The sequence below is a fragment of the Neomonachus schauinslandi genome, chromosome 11 (genome assembly GCF_002201575.2).
Source record: "Neomonachus schauinslandi chromosome 11, ASM220157v2, whole genome shotgun sequence".
Lineage (NCBI taxonomy): Eukaryota > Metazoa > Chordata > Mammalia > Carnivora > Phocidae > Neomonachus > Neomonachus schauinslandi.
The window spans coordinates 27990663-28013280 of NC_058413.1; the positions used below are offsets into that span (position 1 = coordinate 27990663).

The following is a 22618-nucleotide window of genomic DNA, read 5'->3' on the forward strand; positions in this document are numbered from 1 at the left end:
CTATTGATAAACGCTTAAATATTCTAACATAAAAATACAATTTTTGCTATTTTAGAAAACATTCCATAGAAAATTTTGAGAGAATACTTATCACTATATTTGAGATGATCAAGAACATTCTTTTAGATAAAAAGTTAACTGAAAAATACTTACCAATGTGTTTTTAAAAGCTTTAACAACATCATGTATATTGTTCTATAGGATTTTCTAAGGGGTGTAATTTTTCAGTGTTACATCTTAATGCTGACTTCCTGAAGGAGCTTTGACTACAATAGGCATGAATATGTTTTCAAAGGATGATGGATAAATTGCTGGGTGGTTATATATCTTAGGCAGCTGATGGGGCTTTTTATCCTTTACTTGTCTTTTAGTTATACACAGTTTTAAGATAATTATGGTCTATAAGATTGTCTTTTCCCTTTTCTTGTACCAGCAATATTTGCCTTGGTTATAGGTTCCAGGAATCCCCAATCATACATCATAAAATTGAAAATAAACAATTATAGCATTCCCACCCCCCCATATTGTATCTCTAAACACTGTTAATGCCTGGTTTTGGTCATTCATTGTTGGGCTGTTTAATACAAATGACTCTAATATAACTTTAACTGAGTTGGGAACACTGAAATCTTGGCTGAATAATATGTAGAAAAAACTATTATCTATATTAGTTCTTAAAATCTCATTTTAAATTACACAAATATTTTATTTTTCTCAGATAGATGCTAAAAACTTTGTCTATCCACTGGTATTATGAAGAATATAAATAATTACAATTTTACAGCCATAATTTTTTAATCCAGTCTATTCTAAACTTGTGAAAACTAAGTGGACCACATTAAATGTATATATGTTAAAAACAATACTTTTTGTACTTTCTTAATAAAAAAATGAAAATGGAATATTATTCTTTTAAATCAAATTGTTTTACTATTACAAAATAAAAATGAAAGAAATATGAAATTTAAAAAATCATGAATTTAAGAAATACTACTGATGAGTGAAAGTTCTGTTAACTCAAAAACTAGATACATTTTCAAAAAAGAGCTATATGAAATGCAAGTACCTAAGTAAAGCAAACTTAAAATAAAAACCTGTTCTGGGCTACTCCTTATAAATAGAAGAATGAAAATAACTTTCAAAATGTAGCATCACATCTGCAACATAAAGTAAATCTAATGCTTAAGATCATTGGGTTTTTGTGGAAGCAATTATAATGTCTTTGATAATATATTAAGTACACAAGATAGGGTAGAATAGACTGGATGACACTAGAAAACATTCTTCATGAAACGACCTATGCTGCTTTGAAAGACACACTGGACCAGATGGACTTAACAGATACATTCAGAACATTCCATCCTAAAACATCACATATACATTCTCTTCAAGTGCACATGGGACACTCTCTAGAATAGATCACGTATTAGATCACAAATCAGCCCTCAACAAATACAAAAAGACTGAAATCATACCATGCACCTTGTCTGACCAGAATGCTATAAAACTAGAAGCAACCACAAGAAAAAAATTGGGAAGACCACAAATACATGAAGATTAAACGACATGCTACTAAACAATGAATGTGTCAACCAGGAAATCAAAGAAGAAATTAAAATATATATAAACAATGAAAGTGAAAACACAATGGTCCAAAACCCTTGCAATGCATCAAAAGCAGTTCTAAGAGGGAAGTATGTAGCAACACAAGCCTATGTCAAGAAGCAAGAAAAATCTTAAAACAATCTAAGCTTACACCTAAAAAGAGTTAAACAAAAACAAGAAATGAGGCCGAAAGCCAGCAGAAGAAAGGAAATAATCAAGATCTGAGCAGAAATAAATGATACAGAAATAAAAAAAAACAATAGAACAGATTAGTAAAAACGTGCTTGTTTGTTGAAAAATTTAAAAAAAAATTGATAAACCTCTAGCAAGACTTATCAAAAAGAAAATGGACCCAAATAAATAAAATCACAAATGAGAGAGGAGAAATAACAACCAATACCACAGAAATACAATTAATTACAAGAGAATATGAAAAACTATATACCAACAAATTGGACAAACTGGAAGAAATGGATAAATTCCTAGATACATATAAACTACCAAAACTGAAACAGGAAGAAATAGAAAACTTGAACAGAACAATAACCAGCACAGAAATTGGGTCACTAATCAAAAACTTCCAACAAACAAAAGGTTAGGACCACTGTGATCTTTTACAGGTCTATTACTCAGAAAAAGTTAAAAATTTTGAGGGACATTATAGTAACACAACTCTTTCTTTCCCTTTTACTTAAGTGTTAACAACTCACATCTGCAAAAATAAAAAATTTGAATAGAACTTATGTTAAATCCCATCCCATTTGATTGGTATATCTTAATAAAGCAAATGTGAAAATTTTCATGTCCATTCATACACTGCATGTAACACTAATCGTAAAGATTACTGAATTGCGAAGAAATGTGTTTAACATGTAACGTCTTTTGAGAGAAGTTTAAAATGAACTTAAATTTAAATATGAATTTTTGTTACAAAAAAACTATCATAAGGTCATTAATAAATATTTTGAACATGAACATAACATTCGGACAAAACTCTGTGAGAAGTGGAATAGAAAATATGAATTCAAGGCAAAGATGATTTATGTAAATTTTCCAGATGTTAAAGAAGAGCCTGCTTACGTACATATATTTCTAAAAATAATGGTACTGACATCAAGTTGTGATGTTATTTAGATTCAGTTGGATACACATAGAAGACTGATTTAAAAGTACTTAACTAAAAAGACAATATTTACAGGGGCTCCTGGGTGGCTCAGTCGGCTGAGCAGCTGACTCTTGATTTCAGCTCAGGTAATGATCTCAGGGTCCTGGGATTGAGCCCTGTACTCAGCAGGAAGTCTGCTTGAATTCTCTCTCTCTCTTTCCCCCGCTCCCCCCATGCGCATGCATGCACATGCACTCTCTCTTTCAAATAAATAAATCTTTTTAAAAAACCACAATATTTACAGTAACATCTTTTACAACTAAATAATCTCATAACTGCAATTTTTAGATAACTTTGTGTACAAGTAGATACATAATTTAAAGGAATCTTTTTATAAGTGTGAAAGCAAACAGGTGGAAAGATCACTGTACTTGTACAATTTGCCACGATATAGAATATGAGGTGATTATCATTCAATGAAGGTTAATAATAAATGTGAAATTCTTCATGTAGGTTTTAAATGTAATCTTTATATTTTCAGTAAGACTGTATTAGTCAGAGCTCTCCAGAGAAACAGTATCAGTAGGATATGTGTGCATATACATATGTGTATATATATTGCTTTGTATTATATAAAATCATATATATAAATAACCATATATAAATACAAAAGAGATTTATTATAAGGGATTGGCTAATACTCTTATGGAAGCTGACAAGTCCCCAGGTCTGCAGGATGAGTCAGCAAGCTAAAGACCCAGGAAAGCTGATGGTGTAGTTTTCATCCAAAGGTTGGCAGGCTCAAGAATCAGGAAGAACTGATTTTTTAGTTTGATTCAAAAGGCAGGAAAAAGCTGATGTTCAGATTTGAAAGCAGTCAGTCAGAAGGAATTCGTTCTTAGCGGAGGGAGGGTCAGTCTTTTAGGTCTATTTGTACCTTCAACTGATTTGACGAGGCCCACCCACATTAGGGACGGCAATCTACTTTACTCCGTTTACCAATTTAAATATATTTTTAAATGATTTTGTTTATTTATTTGAGAGAGAGAGAGAGAGCATGAGCAGGGGAGAGGGACAGAGAGAGAGAGGAAGCAGCAGACTCCCCGCTGAGCAGGGAGCCTGATGTGGGGCTTGATCCCAGTATAGTGGGATCACGACCTGAGCTAAAAGCAGATGGTTAACTGACTCAGCCACCCAGGTGCCCCTACCAATTTAAATATTAATCTCATCCAGAAACACCCTCACAAGAGTACTTAGAATAATGACTGATCAAATATCTGGGAACCCTGTGGCTTAGTCAAGTGTACACATAAAATTAACGATCACAAGTCCACCCCTTGTCAATTTGGTACCCATACATATTTCCTTAAATTATACTTAAGCTCCAGATGAAGACAATATGTCATAATTCCACACTCTTAGATGTGTCTCCTAATGCTGTCTTAACCTGGGTTCCTTTTCACTGCACTACAGCCTGGAAACTTTGCATGTAGTATGCCAGGGAAGTTATAGGGCTCTCTTTGTATATTCTGCACCTTTCTGGCATCACTGTCCTTTATTATTTGATGCTCAATGTCTTGAAAACTGTTGTTTAATATATTTTGCCCTGTTTTTTAGTTGTTTCAGGGATAAAGAGAAATCTGATCCTCATGAACATATCTTGGTCAAGAGTGTAACTTTTTGAGTCTACGTTTCTTACTCTAATTTTACATATTTTTTATTGTATCATAAAATTGTTCCATGAATAAATGTTTGCAGAACCTAACTACTTACATAAATGACTAGATAGTTTAAGAAATCCTGATTTATAACTTCACTCCTTCACATAATCCAACAGAAGACATGTAAAGTACCCTGAGATTTTTAATATTAACTTGTACAAATTCAAGGTACCTAGGAAAGGTGTTAGGGATTAGTTTTCAAATAAAAAGTGTAATTCTCTAAAGCAAAATGTGTTAGTATATCGCCTAGGTTTTAACATCAGTTGCCTAGGTTGCAGGAGGCAAGAAGGAAGAATAAAACACTTTATTTTGAAAATCATATATAGTTGATTCTTTAACAACACAAGTTTGAACTACACGATCTGCTTATATGTGGATTTTTTCTAATAGTACTGTAAATGTATTTTCTCTTTCTTATGATTTTCTCAATAACATTGTCTTTTCTCTAATTTACTTTATTGTAGGAATACAGTATATAATACCTACAACACACAAAATACGTATTAATAGACTGTTTATGTTGTTAGTAAGGCTTTTGGTCAGTATTAGGCTATTAGTAGTTAAATTTTGGGGGAGTCAAAAGTTATATGTGGATTTTTAACTGTGCAGGGGATCAGTGTCTCTAACCCTCATGTTGTTCAAGGGTCAAGGGTTTTCCTGCTTCTGGCCTGGCAAAAATTGCCTATATGGTTATAAAGATGTTTGATATAAAATCTTAGTCTCAATATTATGGTGGAATGTGCCGTGAAGAGCTTGTACAGCTTTTTTTTTTTTTTTTTTTTTAAGATTTATTTATTTATTTATTTGAGAGAGAGAATGAGAGAGAGAGCATGAGAGGGGGGAGGGTCAGAGGGAGAAGCAGACTCCCCGCTGAGCAGGGAGCCCGATGCGGGACTCGATCCCGGGACTCCAGGATCATGACCTGAGCCGAAGGCAGTCGCTTAACCAACTGAGCCACCCAGGCGCCCGAGCTTGTACAGCTTCTTTAGGACAATAATCCTGCCCTTTACTATTCCTAGCAAGCACAGTACTATCCAGAAATTGATCAGAATAATTAAGACCAGGGAAAAAGAACAGAAGAACAAAAATATCAAGAAAATACTACAAAAGCCAAACACCAAAAATAAGAACAAAGGAAAACAGTCTCTGCAACCAGAAGAAAATCATTTGGAAAATTATACAAAGATTTCTCCTTTGGATTTTATGACAGTATTATTTAATAAGCAAAATCTGACCCATATGAGAGAATCATGTTAGTTTTACCTCAGTATTACATAACTTTTTTATAGTGGGCATAGAAATTTGTTGGTGTCTGTTGATAGCTATGGTATATTAATACTTACTATGATACAAATTCTGTATAAATGACTGAGTTGTCTGTTATTTTGCAGACCATGCACTGAAATGAAAACAGCCTATGGGAGAAAATAATTTTAGATTCTATTTCAAATAATGACTTCTATTCAAATAATGGCTTAAGTTGGGTTCCTGTTCCGGACAAAGAAATTAAAAATTCTAAATGTGAGAACTGTCCTCTCAAAGGTGTAACGTGTGTTTTGGCTTTAAAAAGATAGAGTATATTGATCACATATTTTATTATTATTGCTTGTTACTTGGAAAAGAATAATTTCTGGCAGTCTCAAAGCAAAATAAGATTAATAAATGAGTACTTCTAATTTCTGTATCTTTCTTCTAATTTATGTCTTTAGGATACTGGTAATATCAGACAATACGCTATTGTTTTCCTTAACTTTTTACAGAGTTATCTTATTATGACCATAGTAATAACTTTATTTATTGTCAGTTTTTAGTAGCTTTTAATACTGTTCCCAATGCCAAAATCAATTTAAAGTTAAAAAAATTGTCTAAGAACACTATTTTAAAAAGTGAAACTACATGTTCAAATAAATTTGATACTTTAAGAGAAAAAAATATATGTGTGGTCTCATTAATGAATTTAAATATGGTTTGTAGATATACAAACATATATCTTGTTTACATATACCTATATAAGCAATATTTTTTCATGAAATGTTCAAAATGCAATACTGAATTAGTATATCCTATACCTGTAAAATATCAGCAGGGTCTTCTTTTGCAGACGCAACCAACAAAGTATGCCCATTGATGATTCCTTCTGCCAGGAAATACTTGAAGAGCAAAGAAGAATAAATATTATATTTATCCTCTTCTGTAAAAAAGAAAAAAAATTATAGTCAGAATCCTACCATATGCCAAGCACACTCAGATGTTTTAACAATTTTTCTCCTTAAAACAAGTAAATGAAATGGGGCAATAACTGTCTTCCTAAAAAGTACAGTTAAATAGGCTAAGACACTTACCTAGATAGTCAATGGGAAGTGAGTACTTTTAAGACAGTCTAATTTCATAATTATTCTCCATCCTCTACACCACCTCTGATATCCACAAAATTTAGAGGGTTACGTGTGATTATGGCAAAGAAATCACAGATTTTTTTTTTCCTTCCTAAGATTTTTTCAGGCATTGCATCTCTAAAATGCCAATTCTTACCTACCAACTAGTTTGTAAACTCACACTTCATTTCTTACATGTCACAATAATTAAGTACTTAAGTGTATGTAGCCTGAAAATATTTATAAAATTTGTAAAAATAGTATTACTTCTTCAAAAGCAATTTAAAATTGAAGACTTTAATCTGAGAGTTCTTAAATTTGTACTAAATGTTTTCCTAGTAAACAGTTCTTTTACCTTTTATTATTCCTTCATCCCCCCTTCTTTTTGAATTTTTATGAAAAAGTCATATACCTAAGGTTTCTTTGACAAAATGTGTTAATATTTTTGAGATTTTGTGATATAACAACTCAAGTATATCTTTGTTTTCTTAATATTATTGATAAGCTACATGCCTACACTTTTATATCACCTTTCTTTAATACTTTGAGCACAACACAGAGAAAAAGGTAGATTTATTGAATTATTTAAAAAAGAGAAGGCATTATTAACTTATTCAACAAATATTAATTGAATTCCTATAATATGTCAGGCAATGTTAATATTTGTAAAAACCACACTATTAAAAAATATTCCTAAGAAAGTTTGGACTTGTGGTAATGTTAGCACTGTGCACAAAGCCTCTTGGAGCTTTAAGTATAAAACCTGAATAAAATACCATTAAAAAATAAATATTTAAAGGCACTGCAAAATAATGAAAAGCAGACAGCAACCATAGCAGTTTCCTTTTGAAAGACTATGATCATGACATGTAAGAACTTCAAGTTTCTGGCTTTTTTTGCCTAAAATGGGGTTCTTAAGCTCCCTTAGCTCTGACAGCTTTAAATCATATCCTTTCCAGCTTGAGGTGGCAGAATGTAGAGTTCAGTGTTGTCAAAATAGCTGAAAGTTTAGGGGAAAAATCCTTAAAGTAAGAGAGCTCTGCGAAGTTTATCAAATGTGCCCAAATCCGTGGTTGACCACTAAGCTATCAATGCATGAATGGGAGAAAAAACAGTAAGTAGGTAAGAGAGAACAGGTTAAGTTGAAAGACAACTAAATCATGTGAGATTTAAAAATTTGATGCTCCTTTCAAGGCATGCATTTCCCAATGAGCAGAATCTTATAATAAAGAAAGTTGAAGTCTTATTGACTTGAAGTGGCAGAGGACAAAACTCAGGGCTGAGAACCCCAGAAAGTGTAAGCCCCTAAACATGAGTATAAATTCTGTATAAATATTTGGCTCTCTTCTAAGTTTCTGACTGTAAGGGACAGCCCTGTGTGACCAGGTTAAAAAAGCAAGACCTAAAAGCTGGAAAATTGAGCAGAGATACAGAAATACTATCCACTGCACAGTATATTGAAGTGAGAGTTAATTTAAGATCAGGCAAGTTAACTGTTACTATTAAAACAAAAAACCTGAAATCCTCGGGACAACAGAATGGAATTCAGAATCATTAAAATTCATTTTTTACAATGTAAAGATTTCAACCAAAGATCAGTGAATATGATCCATACTAGGGAAAACACAACCTACAGAAACTGACTCAAAGTAAAAATTTATTCAAAGTATTAAAGGAGGGGCACCTGGCTGGTTCAATCAGTAGAGCATGTGATGCTTGATCTGAGAGTCATGAGTTCAAGCTCCATGTTGGGTGTGGAGCCTACTAATTAAAAAAAAGAGAAAAAAGAACAAAGTATTAAAGGACAATATATCAATAAGTGAACAGAAAAGGAATATCAACAGAGAATGAGAAACTATAAAAATGAACCAGATAAAAAATTTAGAGTTTAAAATTATTCCTTATATGAAAAATTTCTTTGGTGATCTCATGAGTAGATTGGAGATGAAGAAAGGAAAAAAGAATTGGTATACCTGAAGGGAGATCAACAGAAATCATGAAATCTGAAGAACAGAGAAAAAAAAATTAAGAAAGTTGAACAGAACGTCAGAGACACGGAACAGTATAGAGCAGTCCAAAACACATTTAAGTGGAGTCCTAGACATTGGGAGACAATAAGAAACAGAAACAATACTTCAAGAAGTGATGGCTAAAAACTTCCTAAATTTGATGAAATATTCAATTACAGATCTAAGAAGCACAGGAAGCTTCTTCTAGGATAAATGCAAAAAACCCAAATCTAAGTACCTCATAGTTAAATCTTGGAAGCAGCAGGGAGAAATGGCATATGACATACAGACAGTGGTACAATGATAAAATCAACAAGTGATTTCTCATCAGAAACAATAAAAGCTAGAGGATATGATAATTATATATTCAAGAGTTGAAAAAGAAACAACTTAGTCAAAAATTATAAATGTGTAAAACATATTTAAGAACTGAGGTGAAATACTATTTTCATATAGGACAGCAGACCTGTACTATAGGACACTAAAAGCTAAAGTGAAATTATACAACATGGTAACCTGCACTTACAGGAAGCAATAAAGAATACAAATGACAACAAATATGTGCGAAATTATAACACTCTGTGATCATATGTATATGTACTTATGTGCATGGATGTGTGTATATAGATGTATATATATGTGTGTGTGGATAAATTAATTTGTTTCTTAGAATTTCTTTAAAACTATCTGTTTAAAGCAAAACTGACAGAACTAAGCAAAGAAAGACATAAATTCAACTTGGAGATTTTATCATACATTTCTTAGTAATTGTCAGAACTGAGGAAAATTATCAAGAAAATAGAAAATCTGAACAAACTCATAGACCACCTTAGATAATATACAGTTCCAAATATATATTTAGTGCATCTAGAATGTACACCAAGATAAACCATATGCTATTCCAAAAAACAAGTCCCAATATATTTCAAAATATTAAAATCTTACTTTGGAAACTGAAATTTTAAAAATTCCATTTATGATCAACTCCAAAAGCATGAAATATTTTGGAGAAATTTGACAATACATGTGCATGAATTAGCTCCACACTGAAAAGTATAAAATATTCTGAGAGTAAGTAAGGAAAACCTAAATAAATGGAGAAGTATATCATGTTCAGGGAATACAATGTTCAGGGAATACAAGACTCAAATCTTTCCAAATTGATCTATAGATCTAATGGAATTCCAATGTAAGCCCCATAAGATTTTTGGAGAAATTGATAAGCTAATTCTGAAATTTACACAGAAATCCAAAGGTCCTAGAATAGCCAAACAAATTTGAAAGTGAAAATTCAGTAAATTTGATTAAAACAATTTCCTAAGGTACAACTAAAACACCAGGTGGTAACTTGTTTATAAACCTTCTCAGCAGTGTGTATTAGAGCAAATCCATGATCAGAAGTATAGCGGATTTATATGAAGTTCAATTTTATATATTAAAGAACATAGCTAGTTAATACTATCATCACAAGTTAAAATCCACAAATCTAAAAGACAAAAAATGCGCTTGATATGGATTTAGGAGCAATTCATGAGAGCTTTTGTGTGTCAAGGAAAACATCTTCAAGGCCTCTGCACTGCTTACAGCTGACAGGCGGAAAAGCGAGCAGAGAACTGTAGATGAGATGACCAGCACTGCCTATTCACTAATGCAGCTACCATACCGGGAAAAAAAAATACTCATTTTACATAACTAACAATTTGTCTTTATTCAACTTTAGAAAAAACCAGAAAGTCATGTTTAAAAAAAAAGAACTGATTTTATCTTAAGGAATTGCTATTAGGTCGGTTTACAGAAGCAACCATATAAACCAATGTCATTACAAATCACTGACGTAAAAATCAAATCAGACACTAAAAATCTTAATTTCTAAGGTTGACATTTTTACAACATGGGAAATTTAAATTTTTAAAAATTCTTCCACCACCCATCACCCTCACAGAATTATTACTAAAATTTGCTATATTTCCTTTCAGTACTTTTTCTGTGGATGTTTTCTTATATGGTTACAATTATTACTGAATTTTGTATCCTGGTATTTTCACTTAATCTCACATGCTTTTCACAGTCTTGTAGCTATCGTGTTTCAGGGTGCATAATATTCTAGAAAATATATGTCCTATAATTTACTTCATCATCCCTCTACCATGAACTTTTCCTTCTGCTTTCAGGCTTCTGTTACTATTAAATACACAAGTACCAAAGTGCCTGAAGTCCCACATATCCAAGATGGAACCAGTAACTCATTATTTCTTTCTATGAAATACAGTCCTCTTTCAGTTTTTAAAAAATCAGGGTTTATTTTGCTACCTCTTCTCTCTCTCTCTCCTCTCCCTATCCCTAAAATCCTGTTAAATTTATTTTAAAGTATTTCTGAAATTTGATCACTTCCTTCCATGCCAGTGTCACTCTCCTAGTCATGCTACCAACAGCTCTTGCCTAGACAACTGCAATTGCTTATTTATTTCTTTGCATCACTCTCGTCCTCCAATTTAGTAGTGACCTTTTGAAAATACAAACCCAATCATGTCACTTCCCTATTTAAAACTTTTCAGTGATTTCTCATTACTCTTGAGAGAAAGAACCAAATCCTTTAACACGGTCTACATGCTGTGTGTGGTTGCTGCCACAGAATGTGTATAAATAAAAATATTACTGTTAAAAGTGGAATAATACTGTCATGTCCCTATAAAAAGACATGATGCTTTTTTAACAACTTTTCAGTAAAGAAAGAAAGAAACCTATTTAATTAGAAAAATAAAAATAAATATTTGTAAAGTTAAGGACAATATTACATTATTCAGTAAGGGAATGAACTAAGTTAGATAACTACTTCATAAACTAGGGAGAGACACCTACAGATAATAGTAAATATTGAGTGGGGGCACCTGGGTGGTGCAGTCGGTTGAGAATCCAACTCTTGGTTTCAGCTCAGGTTGTGATCTCAGGGTCGTGAGATGAGCCCTGTGTCGGTTCCATGCTCAGTGTGGAGCCTGCTTGAGATTCTCTCTCCCTCTGTCCCTCCCACTCATGCTCTCTCTCTCTCTCAAATAAATAAATCTTTTTTTAAAAGTGAGTGATTTATCATTAATGAAGAGTAACAATAAACTAGATGGCAAACTGTGGAAAGAGCCAAGATGTCCATCGACAGATGAATGGATAAAGAAGATGTGGTATATATATACAATGGAATATTATGCAGCCATCAAAAGGAATGAGATCTTGCCATTTGCAATGACGTGGATGGAACTGGAGGGTATTATGTTGAGCGAAATAAATCAATCAGAGAAAGACACGTATCATATGACCTCACTGATATGAGGAATTCTTAATCGCAGGAAACAAACTGAGGGTTGCTGGAGTGGTGGGGGGTGGGAGGGATGGGGTGACTGGGTGATAGACACTGGGGAAGGTATGTGCTCTGGTAAGCGCTGTGAATTGTGCAAGACTGTTGAATCTCAGATCTGTACCTCTGAAACAAATAATGCAATATATGTTAAGAAAAAAAAAAAAAGAAGGAGGTAGCAGGAGGGGAAGAATGAAGGGGGGGAAATTGGAGGGGTAGACGAACCATGAGAGACAATGGACTCTGAAAAACAAACTGCGGGTTCTAGAGGGGAGGGGGGTGGGAAGATGGGTTAGCCTGGTGATGGGTATTGAGGAGGGCACATTCTGCATGGAGCACTGGGTGTTATGCACAAACAATGAATCATGGAACACTACATCTAAAACTAATGATGTAAAAAAAATAAAAATAAAAAAAATAAAACTAATGATGTAATGTATGGGGATTAACATAAGAATAAAAAAATTAAAAAAAATAAACTAGATGGCAGAATTTCTTTTTTTCTACCTATGTTTTAAATGAGCGAGAGTTGTATCTCTTTTCTTACCTAATACAATCTCTACTGATCTTATCTACACTCATAGCTTCAATTACTATCTCCAATAGCCATACTACATCTTAAGTCAGGACCTCTGCATAAATTACTTCACCTTTTTGGCTAGCTAATTCCCTCAAATCCTCCCAGACCCAAAATAGATAAACTCATCTTTGGAGAAGCTTTCCTCAAGGCTGAGTGAGATGATTAGAGTGCCCTGGAGCATCTTGTTAACTCCTACAGTAGCATTTAATATACATATTGAAATTTCTCCATCAAGCTAAAAGATCCTCATGGCAGAGAATTCATCTCATTGCTGTATTGCTGTAGTAGGTACATACTATACATTTAGTAAATATTTGTATAATTACGGAAAAAAACAAAAATCTATTTTGTCTTGTAAATCAGCCAGATCTACTGTAGTTTGGCTGAAAACACACCCAAGCGCGCACGCGCACACACACGTGCACACACTTTATAATAGTTATTGACCCGATTTTTTCAAAGACTCCTATGAGGCAGGAAAACTAACAGGAGGAAGATCGCCTATTCAGAGATTAGTTAAAAACCTAAGCTCTTCAAGCTGAAAATCACCATTTTTGTGAAACAAATTTTGAAGTTGTACACTAAGCATTTAATTAATCTATTTAGTGAATCCCCGTAACACTGGGAAAGCAAAAACGATAATGATGTGACAGAACTGCCAAAAAGCAAATGCAGTTCTGGCCTGAATTGACAGTCTAATTCTTAGGTTGAGAGAGATGGTTGTCCTAGTCTATTCTATAGTCGTGGACCAAACTGACAATAGTATATTTCATTTGAGGACTTACAGAAACTAAAGCATATTCAGAATGAAGTGACCAGGATGGTGAAAGAACTTAAAAGCATGAGAAATGGGATATTTAGTTTGAAGAAAAAGAGACCCAAGGGATGCAAGAGAGCTGTCTTCAAATATTTGATGGGCTGTCATATATAAATGGAATCACACAAGAGGCAGAATGAAACCTAATGGATAAAACAACAGGAATATCAATTTTTCCTTAATATCAAAGTCCAAAGGAGCTGCCCTTTCATTGTATGGAGAAAGTCACCAATGACTTTGTCTATTTTCCTGGACACTTTAAAAATCTTTATCTTATTTTGTCTACTGCAGCTATTACCATGGGCGAATTTCTTCTTGGAACTACACACTCTCTCTCTCCACTCATACCCCCTATTTTTAAGATACTTTTTGTGCCCCATTGCCCTGTTTCTTTAGACATTCTTTATATATGTGAACAGTTTATATAGAGCTCTCAATTCTTTGGTAAATAAACATGAAATGGTTCTATTTAATTTTTCTAGTCACTACTTTCAACTATGCTATGTCAAATCTTCCTTTTCTCATCTCTTGACATCTGGAGATAATTCAATGATTTTCTCACCATTTTCAGTTATTAACATTTGGAACAGTCAAATTTAAAACTTTAACATTCAGTGCAAAGCTTCCCCTTTCCCCTTCAAAGCAGACTAGGACTTGTGGTCTGAAAGCCTTAGTGGGACAGAGGGGTTCTAAAGGAAAGGAAGGTTCTAATACCTCTTCCTCTATGTCTTCTCTCCAAGTCTCAGTTGTATTGTTGGGAGAGCAGGAGGAAAAAAGTGGCAGTGATCAACTTACATAATTGCCTGTCTGGTTAGGGAGCGATGTCCCTAGCCTCAGTATGATCTGGTCTATTTAATATTTAAGCCTGCTGTTTTCCAGCCTATGAAGTTACGGGGGTTTCCATGTAGGTGGTGAGCGTGGTTTTCACGGGTGGTTGTTCAGTTTCACTTTGGCCACATCTGTCGTTGAAAAACCCTTCTGAGGTGGAATCTAGGTTTTGCGGGGGGCTGGCCAGTAATTTACATTCAACTTCTGCTCCGGAAATGTTAGCTATTGCTATCATTATTATTTCGGCTGTTTATACAATCTATCGCAGCAGGCCTCCCTCCCTTTTCTACACCAGACACAGAAAACAGTGTTGTTGTTGAGAATGCTGACAAACCGTAGGAGATTTAAGGCAGGCTTCCCCCAAAGACTCTCTCACCATGTACTACTCACTGATGGGCTTACAGGTTCAAAAGTTCAGCAAGAAGTCAGCTGGGAAACATGGATGCCAGTTTCTGCTTTTTGCAAGCATCTTCAATGTCTATGTCTGATACTCTTGGGAACTGTACCCCCATACTCTCCTGAGTGAGGGATCACTTTTGAACTTCAATACTGCACTCCTGTTCTCTCCAATCCTTGCCTATGATCCTTGGTAATGGTGATGGTGATGTAGTTATAAGGAAGTAGTTGTGGTGGATCTCTGGGCCTGCAAGGAGGTATTTAATCCCAGCTGCAGGAAAGAGGGAACTTTAACCTTTGCCTTCTTTTTCTCAATGTGGGCTATAGTCATCAATTCTGAGGTACTCAACATCCTGTTAAAAATAATAAATAGCTAAACTTGACCACTAACTATATGCTAAACATGGTGCAATGCACTTCTCATGCATTAGTTCATTTAATCCTCATAATAAGTTGTAAGATAAATGTTGCTAATCCCTATCTTACAGGTAAAGAAACAAGGCACAGGGAAAGCAAGCAGCTTGCCTAACGTGACACAGCTAGTAAATAGCAGAGCCATGATTTGAATCTAGGCAGGCTGATTCCAGAGGCTATGCTCTTAATTTCTTTCATGGGCTTATCTTCCTTTATCTATCCTTTAAACACTGATGTGCTTTCGCTTTAGATTTTGACTTGCTTTTCTTTATACTCTAGTCGTTCTTAGTTTTTCCTGGAGTCTCAGACCACTCTGAAAATCTGATTTAAGTTATATGTTACTCTAAAAATATACACAGTCATACACAAATTTACATATAATTTCAGGGAATTAACAGACCCCCTCAAGTTCCATCTTAGATCCTCCAGGGTCTATAAACCTGGGCATTCTAATACATGCCTATGAATGACTTTAACCAAAACATCCACTGATTAAAAAATTAGTCAAATAATGCTGAGAAATCCCAAATATTTTTCTCTAGCCTAAATTTAATACTCCTAAAATTCACTATGTTTAAACTGAATTCATACTTCACCTCAATATTTGCTCCTTCTCCTCGTTTTCTGACTTCACCTAGTATTACTAACTCCAAATCTTCTCAGGCCAAACATCTGGGAATCATTCTACCTCCTGTCTCTCCTTTATCTCCTACACATTTAGAAAGCACAGAAGTAGAAGGGCACCTAAGTGGCAAAGTCCGTTAAGCCTCCAACTCTTGATTTTGGCTCAGGTTATGATCTCAGGGTGGTGAGATGGGGGCCCACAGCAGGCTCCGCTCTCAATGGGGAGTTTGCTTCTCTCCTCCTCTCTCTCCCTCTGCCCTTCCCCAGGGCAGATGGAATGTAATGAACACTGGATATTATATAAGACTGATGAATCACAGACCTGTACCCCTGAAACAAATAATACATTATATGTTAATTAATTGAATTTAAATTTAAAAAAAAGCAGAAAGAAAGGGAAAAAAGAGGAAGCAAGAAATAATTTAAGCAATGGCCTGGAGAGAATGGCACTTGGATGGAATTAAAAGCCTAGGGTGATAAACAGAAGGCTTGAGGAAAGAGGTGAGAGCATGAGAAGAGATAAGGTTGAAGTGAATCAGCAGTGGCAGATCATTAAAGGCCCTATAGTCCAGGCTACAGAATATGGACCTTATGTTAAGATCGATAGTGAGCACAGAAAGGTCTTAAGCAAGGATATATCATGATTAGATTTTATATCAGAAAGTTCATTCTAGCTATAGTATGAAAATGAACTGAAGTAAGACAACACTGTAAGCAACTTAAGAAGCTCTTATAATAATTTCAGTGAGATTTGTGGATTAGGGTCACAGTAGCAAGAATAGAGAGAAGTAAAATTTTAAAATACTTAAAAGGTTAAAAACCTTGGGATTTAATGATTACTGGATGTGTACAGTGTGAGAGACAAATATATCACTCAGGTCTCTGGCATGTGTCACTCGGTAGACTGAATAATCCAGGAATCACAGGAGGAGGAATGGGGTAGAATTTGGAGATAAGGAAAGTTCATCTCTAGACACATTCATTTTGAGGTGCCTGTAAGATATTCAAGAGAAAATGTTGAATAGGGAGTTGAATATGATCTCTGCATTTCTCTGTGGATCCTATGTATGTAGCAATGACCAAAGATTAGTGATTACTTTCATAAAATGAGTCCCCTCTCCCCCATCATTCTAGTTATGGCAGGAACTGAGATCTCCCAGGGAGAGTATGTAGCACTAGAAGAGGGAAGAGGATACCAGTATTTTAAATTAGAGGCAAAGGAGTCTTAAAAAACGAAAGCAGAGGGGTAGAAGGAAAACCAGAAGAGAATGTTATAAAAGATCCAAAGGAAGAGAGTACTTGAGCAAAAGAGTGAGTAACTGTATCAACTGTTGCAGAGATCAGGAAGGAAGAGACCTGAGAAGTATTTCTTGGGTTTAGCCATGAGAAGGTCACTAATGTCTCTGGCTAAGGTGGCTTCAGTGATGTGCTATGCCTGAAGTAAACTGCGGAATGACTGAAATATAGTGAAAACATAGAAGAGGTACAGACTACTCAAGAGGCTTGGCTATAAAAGGGAAGAGAAAAAGGGATAGTTAGAGAACTGGGGTAAAGGACAAAGAATTTTCCCCTTTAAAAAAGAAATAAGGCTTGAAAACAGATTGAGCATGTTTAACTACACACGGGAAAGAACTAAAAAAGAAGAAGTTAAAGAAGAGAAAATTGATACTACCACTCCTTGGAAAGGTGGAAGGGAAAGATCTAACGTCCAGGTGAAAGGACGATTCTCAAACAGGAGAAGGTACAGGACATCTTCCCATGTATGGGTAGAAGTAAGTACTGAAGTTTGACAGTGGGAATTTGAGTGAGTTCTCATCTGAAGAGACTACTGTTCCCATGTGAAATACTGCAAGCTATCTGAGAAAATGAGGAAGGAAGTAGTAATGTTAGATGTTTGAGGATAAGAAGGTTTTAAAAGACCACTGAAGTTATTGAGAATGAAAAAGAGGTGACGACAGATAAAAAAGTTCACTGGCAAATGCTGAAAGCTTACTTGAGGTTGGAGATCATGAAGGTCTCCAATAAATGATAGAAATAACTAAGAAGTCACTCTATGGCAGCAGTGAGATGATATAAAAGGTAGAAAAGCCAAAGGTATAAATCTCACTCTGGAAAAAAATTTTAAGGTAAATTATCACGTTTTAGTGTAAAATGATGATTTAATGTCAGAGAAACCCGCTCGCAAATCTTAGCTACTAAGTGTGTGACTTTGGGCAAGTTACTTGGCTTCTCTCAAAATTCCAATCTCCTGTAAAATATAGACATTTCCTCTGATTGCTGTGAAACTAAATGATAAAATACATGTCAAAGGCTCAGCATGATACCCAGTATATAGTAAATCCTCAATAAATGTTATATATTTCAATAAAATATTTAATGATAATTTTTAAGACATTAGAGTTTGTTTTACATGAAACAGGTATTATACAAAGCAAACTGGAAAGATTTAGAAGGGATAAAGAGTAGGAAATTGAATCTACAGAGAAAAAAAAAATATTACGGAGATAAAAGTAACAGAGACGATCATTAGAATAGCTTAATTCTTGGACAATGACCAAAGATAACAAAGAAGTAAAGCATGATGGATTTAGCTGGCCATAAAGTTAAACAAACAAAAATCCCAGGAGTCCTCTGGTGGATGAAAAGTCAACAGCCTCGTCTGTGCACACTGCAATTTCTGAACCTGGCCTAAGGTTCTGAAGTTTTACAATTTGAATTCTACAAGTAGGTAGTTGAGGCAAGAGACCCAGGGGAAGGAAGCCAAACTTTCCTTCTAATTCCAAATAAATAATCTCTACTTTAGAAGAGCTTTCACTTCTTTATTACATAAGCATAATGCATTGATATCTACTTTTGTGCATTTGTTAATACAGTTTTCCATGAGGACTTTTCTCTCCATTTCCCCTCAATTTCTACCCATAGTTTGATTCAATTTAAGCCTTTTCTATACCTCTTACATCTGCAAAAACATCTGTATATTATATATGTACTGTTCATATTTATTCCATGTGCAATCAACATCCAGTTTAAGTTCAGAAAGGGTAAAACCCAAGATTTATACTGCCTAGCAGTGCTAAACACATTGTAGGTGCTTAGATGCTTCAGGACAAAAGGTCAGGTGGTTTTACTAAAGAACTGCATGGATACCAGTTTTCCTATTTCAATCTTTCAACAAGTTGTACTACCATAAGTTAAGAAAAATACAGAATATAAAACAGTTATTGGTAAGCTTTTTCTTAAAGAGTCAGAAAATAAGTTTTTCAGACTTGTAAACTGTACATACAGCCTCTGTTGAAACTATTCAACTCTGCCCTTGTACCACAGAAGCAACCATAGACAATGTACAAATAATTAAGCATGGTTGTGTTCTAATAAAACTTTATTTAGAGATAGGTCACTGGCCCACAGGCTATAGTTTGCCAACTTGTGCATAATAGGGCAAATGCTTAGAATTTATTACATGGTGTAGAAGAAAATATATAAAGGTTGAAGGCAACTGATGAGAAAATATCATAATATCCTGTGAGGGATATATTGAGAGTGCTTAGTTTTTGTTATTACATGAAATAATAACAAATTAAAATTGTGAAAAGAGTGGCAGATTCTAAGGTGAACCCCATAATTCCTATTTCCTGGTATTCATGCTTTTGTATAATCTCCTCTTTTTGAGTGTGTGTGTGGAAGCTGTGACTTGTTTCTAACCAGAAGAATATGGCAAAGGTAATGGGATGTCACCCTTCTATTACATAAGACTATAATGTCTGTCTTGCTGAGGTATATTCTTCTTCACTGGTTTTGAAGAAATAAGATACCATGTTGTGAGCTGCCCTTGACTGACAGGCAGCAAGGCACTGAATGCTGCCAACAACCATGTGAGCTTGAAAGCAGATCCTTCCCCTGCCAAGCCTTCAGATGAGAACTCAGTCCTGAGTCTGACTGTTGGCTTGCAGAGGACCCTGATAAACTTTGCTTGGACTCCCAACACACACAAATCATGGGATAATAAATGTGATTTTTTAAAAAGATTTTTTATGTATTTATTTGACAGAGAGAGAGAGCACAAGCAGAGGGAACAGCAGAGGGAGAGGGAGAAGCAGGCCCCCCGCTGAGCAGGGAGCCCAATGCAGGGCTCGATCCCAGGACCCTGGGACCATGACCTGAGCTGAAGGCAGACACTTAACCAACTGAGCCACCCAGGAACCTCAATAAAATAAATGTGTTTTGTTTTAAAACTAAGCTTGTATTAATACTGTTACACAGTAATAGGTAACCAATACAAAAGTTACACTCATAGCTAGTTGTAATTGTCTAACAGTATATCATTTATTTCCTACTTCTGAACTAAAATGATATAATTAACATAAGAGATTAATTTAAAAATAATGCACTCATAAGTGTCACATAACTTGTATTTTATTTATTTATTTTTTAAAGATTTTATTTATTTATTTGACAGAGAGAGACACAGCAAGAGAGGAAACACAAGCAGGGGGAGTGGGAGAGGGAGAAGCAGGCTTCCTGCCAAGCAGGGAGCCCAATGTGGGACTCGATCCCAGAACCCTGGGATCATGACCTGAGCCGAAGGCAGACGCTTAACGACTGAGCCACCCAGGCGCCCCACATAACTTGTATTTTAATGACTGACAACTTCTATTAAACCTTTTGATGCTCAATATCGCTGCAAACAGATTAAGATCCTTTATTTTAAAAGAAGCTATATAAACTCTAAATATTTACGCCATTCCTTCACTTTTGATACTTTTAAGATGTCCCAAATTGTGCCAGACTGTCAGAAAGCAATTTAAATATAAACATCTCAAAACCCAGTCCAGTACTAAAGAATGAAAATGTTTCAGGAAAAGTCTATCTTTGATTTTCTAAGTAAATGTAAGGGTACCTTGGTTATTCAATTGAGAATGGCGTGTTATAAATTCATATTCATTTATTCAGCTGTATTTGGAAGATCTAAAATAGATCTACCCTGGGTTTCTGGCAGTGCTATCTCTAGTTTTCATAGTTCTATTGTTACTGAAACTGTAAATACATTGCTCTGCAAGCCCATACTCATGTGCATGTACACACTTATGCACACAATTGCCTTGGTAAATGAATAATCTCTTTTAAGAGAAATGGTTAAAAACTTGACAATCTATAATGAAAATCTATTAATGCAAACCATCTTCACACTTTAATTTTCTTTAACTTCTGGAATAAAAAAAATCTTTGAGTGATGAGCAATATAGTAATGCCCTATACTCCTATCCACTGACTTTAAATCTCCATAACTGGTTTATATTTGGAGCTATTGAACCATTTTTTAAAAAAGATTTTATACATTTGAGATATAGAGATGCAGAGAGAAAGAGCATGAACAGGGGGGGAGGCAGAGGGAGAGGGAGAAGTAGGCTCCCTGCTGAGCCAAGAGCCCGATGTGGGGCTTGATCCCAGGACCCTGGAATCATGACCTGAGCCGAAGGCAGACGCTTAACCATCTGAGCCACCCAGGCACCACTGAACCATTTTTTAAGGCAGACTTCATCTACTATACAAGTTGCACACACATGAGCAGGGGGAAGGGCAGAGGGAGAGGGAGAGAGAGAATCCCAACCAGACTCCTCACCGAGCTAGAGCCCAGCAGGGGGCTTGATCCCAGTACCCTGAGAGCATGACCTTAGCTGAAATCCAGAGTTGGCCACTTAACCGACTGAGTTGCCCAGAGGCCCCATGGAGATATTTTATTTTAGAGAGAGAGAGAAAACAAGCAGGGGAGGGGCAGAAGGGAAGGGAGAGAATCTCAAGCAGAGCCTGAGGATGGAGCCCAACATGGGGTTCTATCTCATGACACTGAGATCATGACCTGAGCTGAAACCTAGGGTCGGATGCTTAATTGACTGAGCCACCCAGGTGCCCCTTGCTTTAAGGTTTTCTAAAGAAAAGCTAATAGATGATGAAACTAAATTTATCACAGTTATGCATATTTTCAAAAATCTTTAACACTTAGAAGTTGATAGTAGGGCATAAATAATACTGAGAAGATTCAAAATACTAGCTTTACAGAAAAACCAGACTATAAAGGCAAGGCCTTTGCCTTATACCTGTCATATTCTTTTATTCAATCATTAATTCAACAGTTACTGAATACCTACTATATGTTGGTGAATTGATATTTCATCAAAGATAGACTTTTTAAAAAGTCTGTTGCTGGGCGCCTGGGTGGCTCAGTTGGTTAAGTGACTGCCTTCGGCTCAGGTCATGATCCTGGAGTCCTGGGATCGAGTCCCGCATCGGGCTCCCTGCTTGGCAGGGAGTCTGCTTCTCCCTCTGACCCTCCTCCCTCTCATGCTCTCTGTCTCTCATTCTCTCTCTCTCAAATAAATAAATAAAATCTTTAAAAAAAAAAAGTATAAAAAAAAGTCTGTTGCTATGCTTTAGTTATTCTTATCTGAGCTTTTCCTTATTACTCACTATAAAAAAAAAACAAACTCCTTTGCTAGACCATCAAGTTCATTAGGGATGTGTTCTATTCCCATACAACTGCAGACAACAATGTCACTATGCTTTTGCTACTGTATAACAAGGATGCCCCATCCTCCAGCTTTTGTAACATGGATCTCAGTTCCTTTCCCTCTCACTAGCAGTGTCATCAGAGTATAGATTTCTACTAACAATCTGTTCATGGCAATTTAGGCTTTCTCTAATTAATATGCTCCTCAAAAACCCTTCCAGCTTTTGCCTACTACCTGCTTCCAAAGCCACACTCATATTTTTTAGTATTTGTTATGGAAGCACCCAATTGCA

General features: G+C 35.3%; 1 protein-coding gene across 2 annotated transcripts in view; it reads right to left on the bottom strand.

Annotated features, from left to right (window-relative positions):
* The window catches only part of ELP4 (elongator acetyltransferase complex subunit 4), a 250305-nt gene that overhangs the window by 215161 nt on the left and 12526 nt on the right, over positions 1-22618 (bottom strand). For both annotated transcript variants that reach the window (XM_044919304.1, XM_021684719.1), the window contains exon 3: positions 6501-6622. In XM_044919304.1, coding sequence (XP_044775239.1) covers positions 6501-6622 — 122 coding nt within the window. The remainder of the gene's footprint in view (positions 1-6500; positions 6623-22618) is intronic.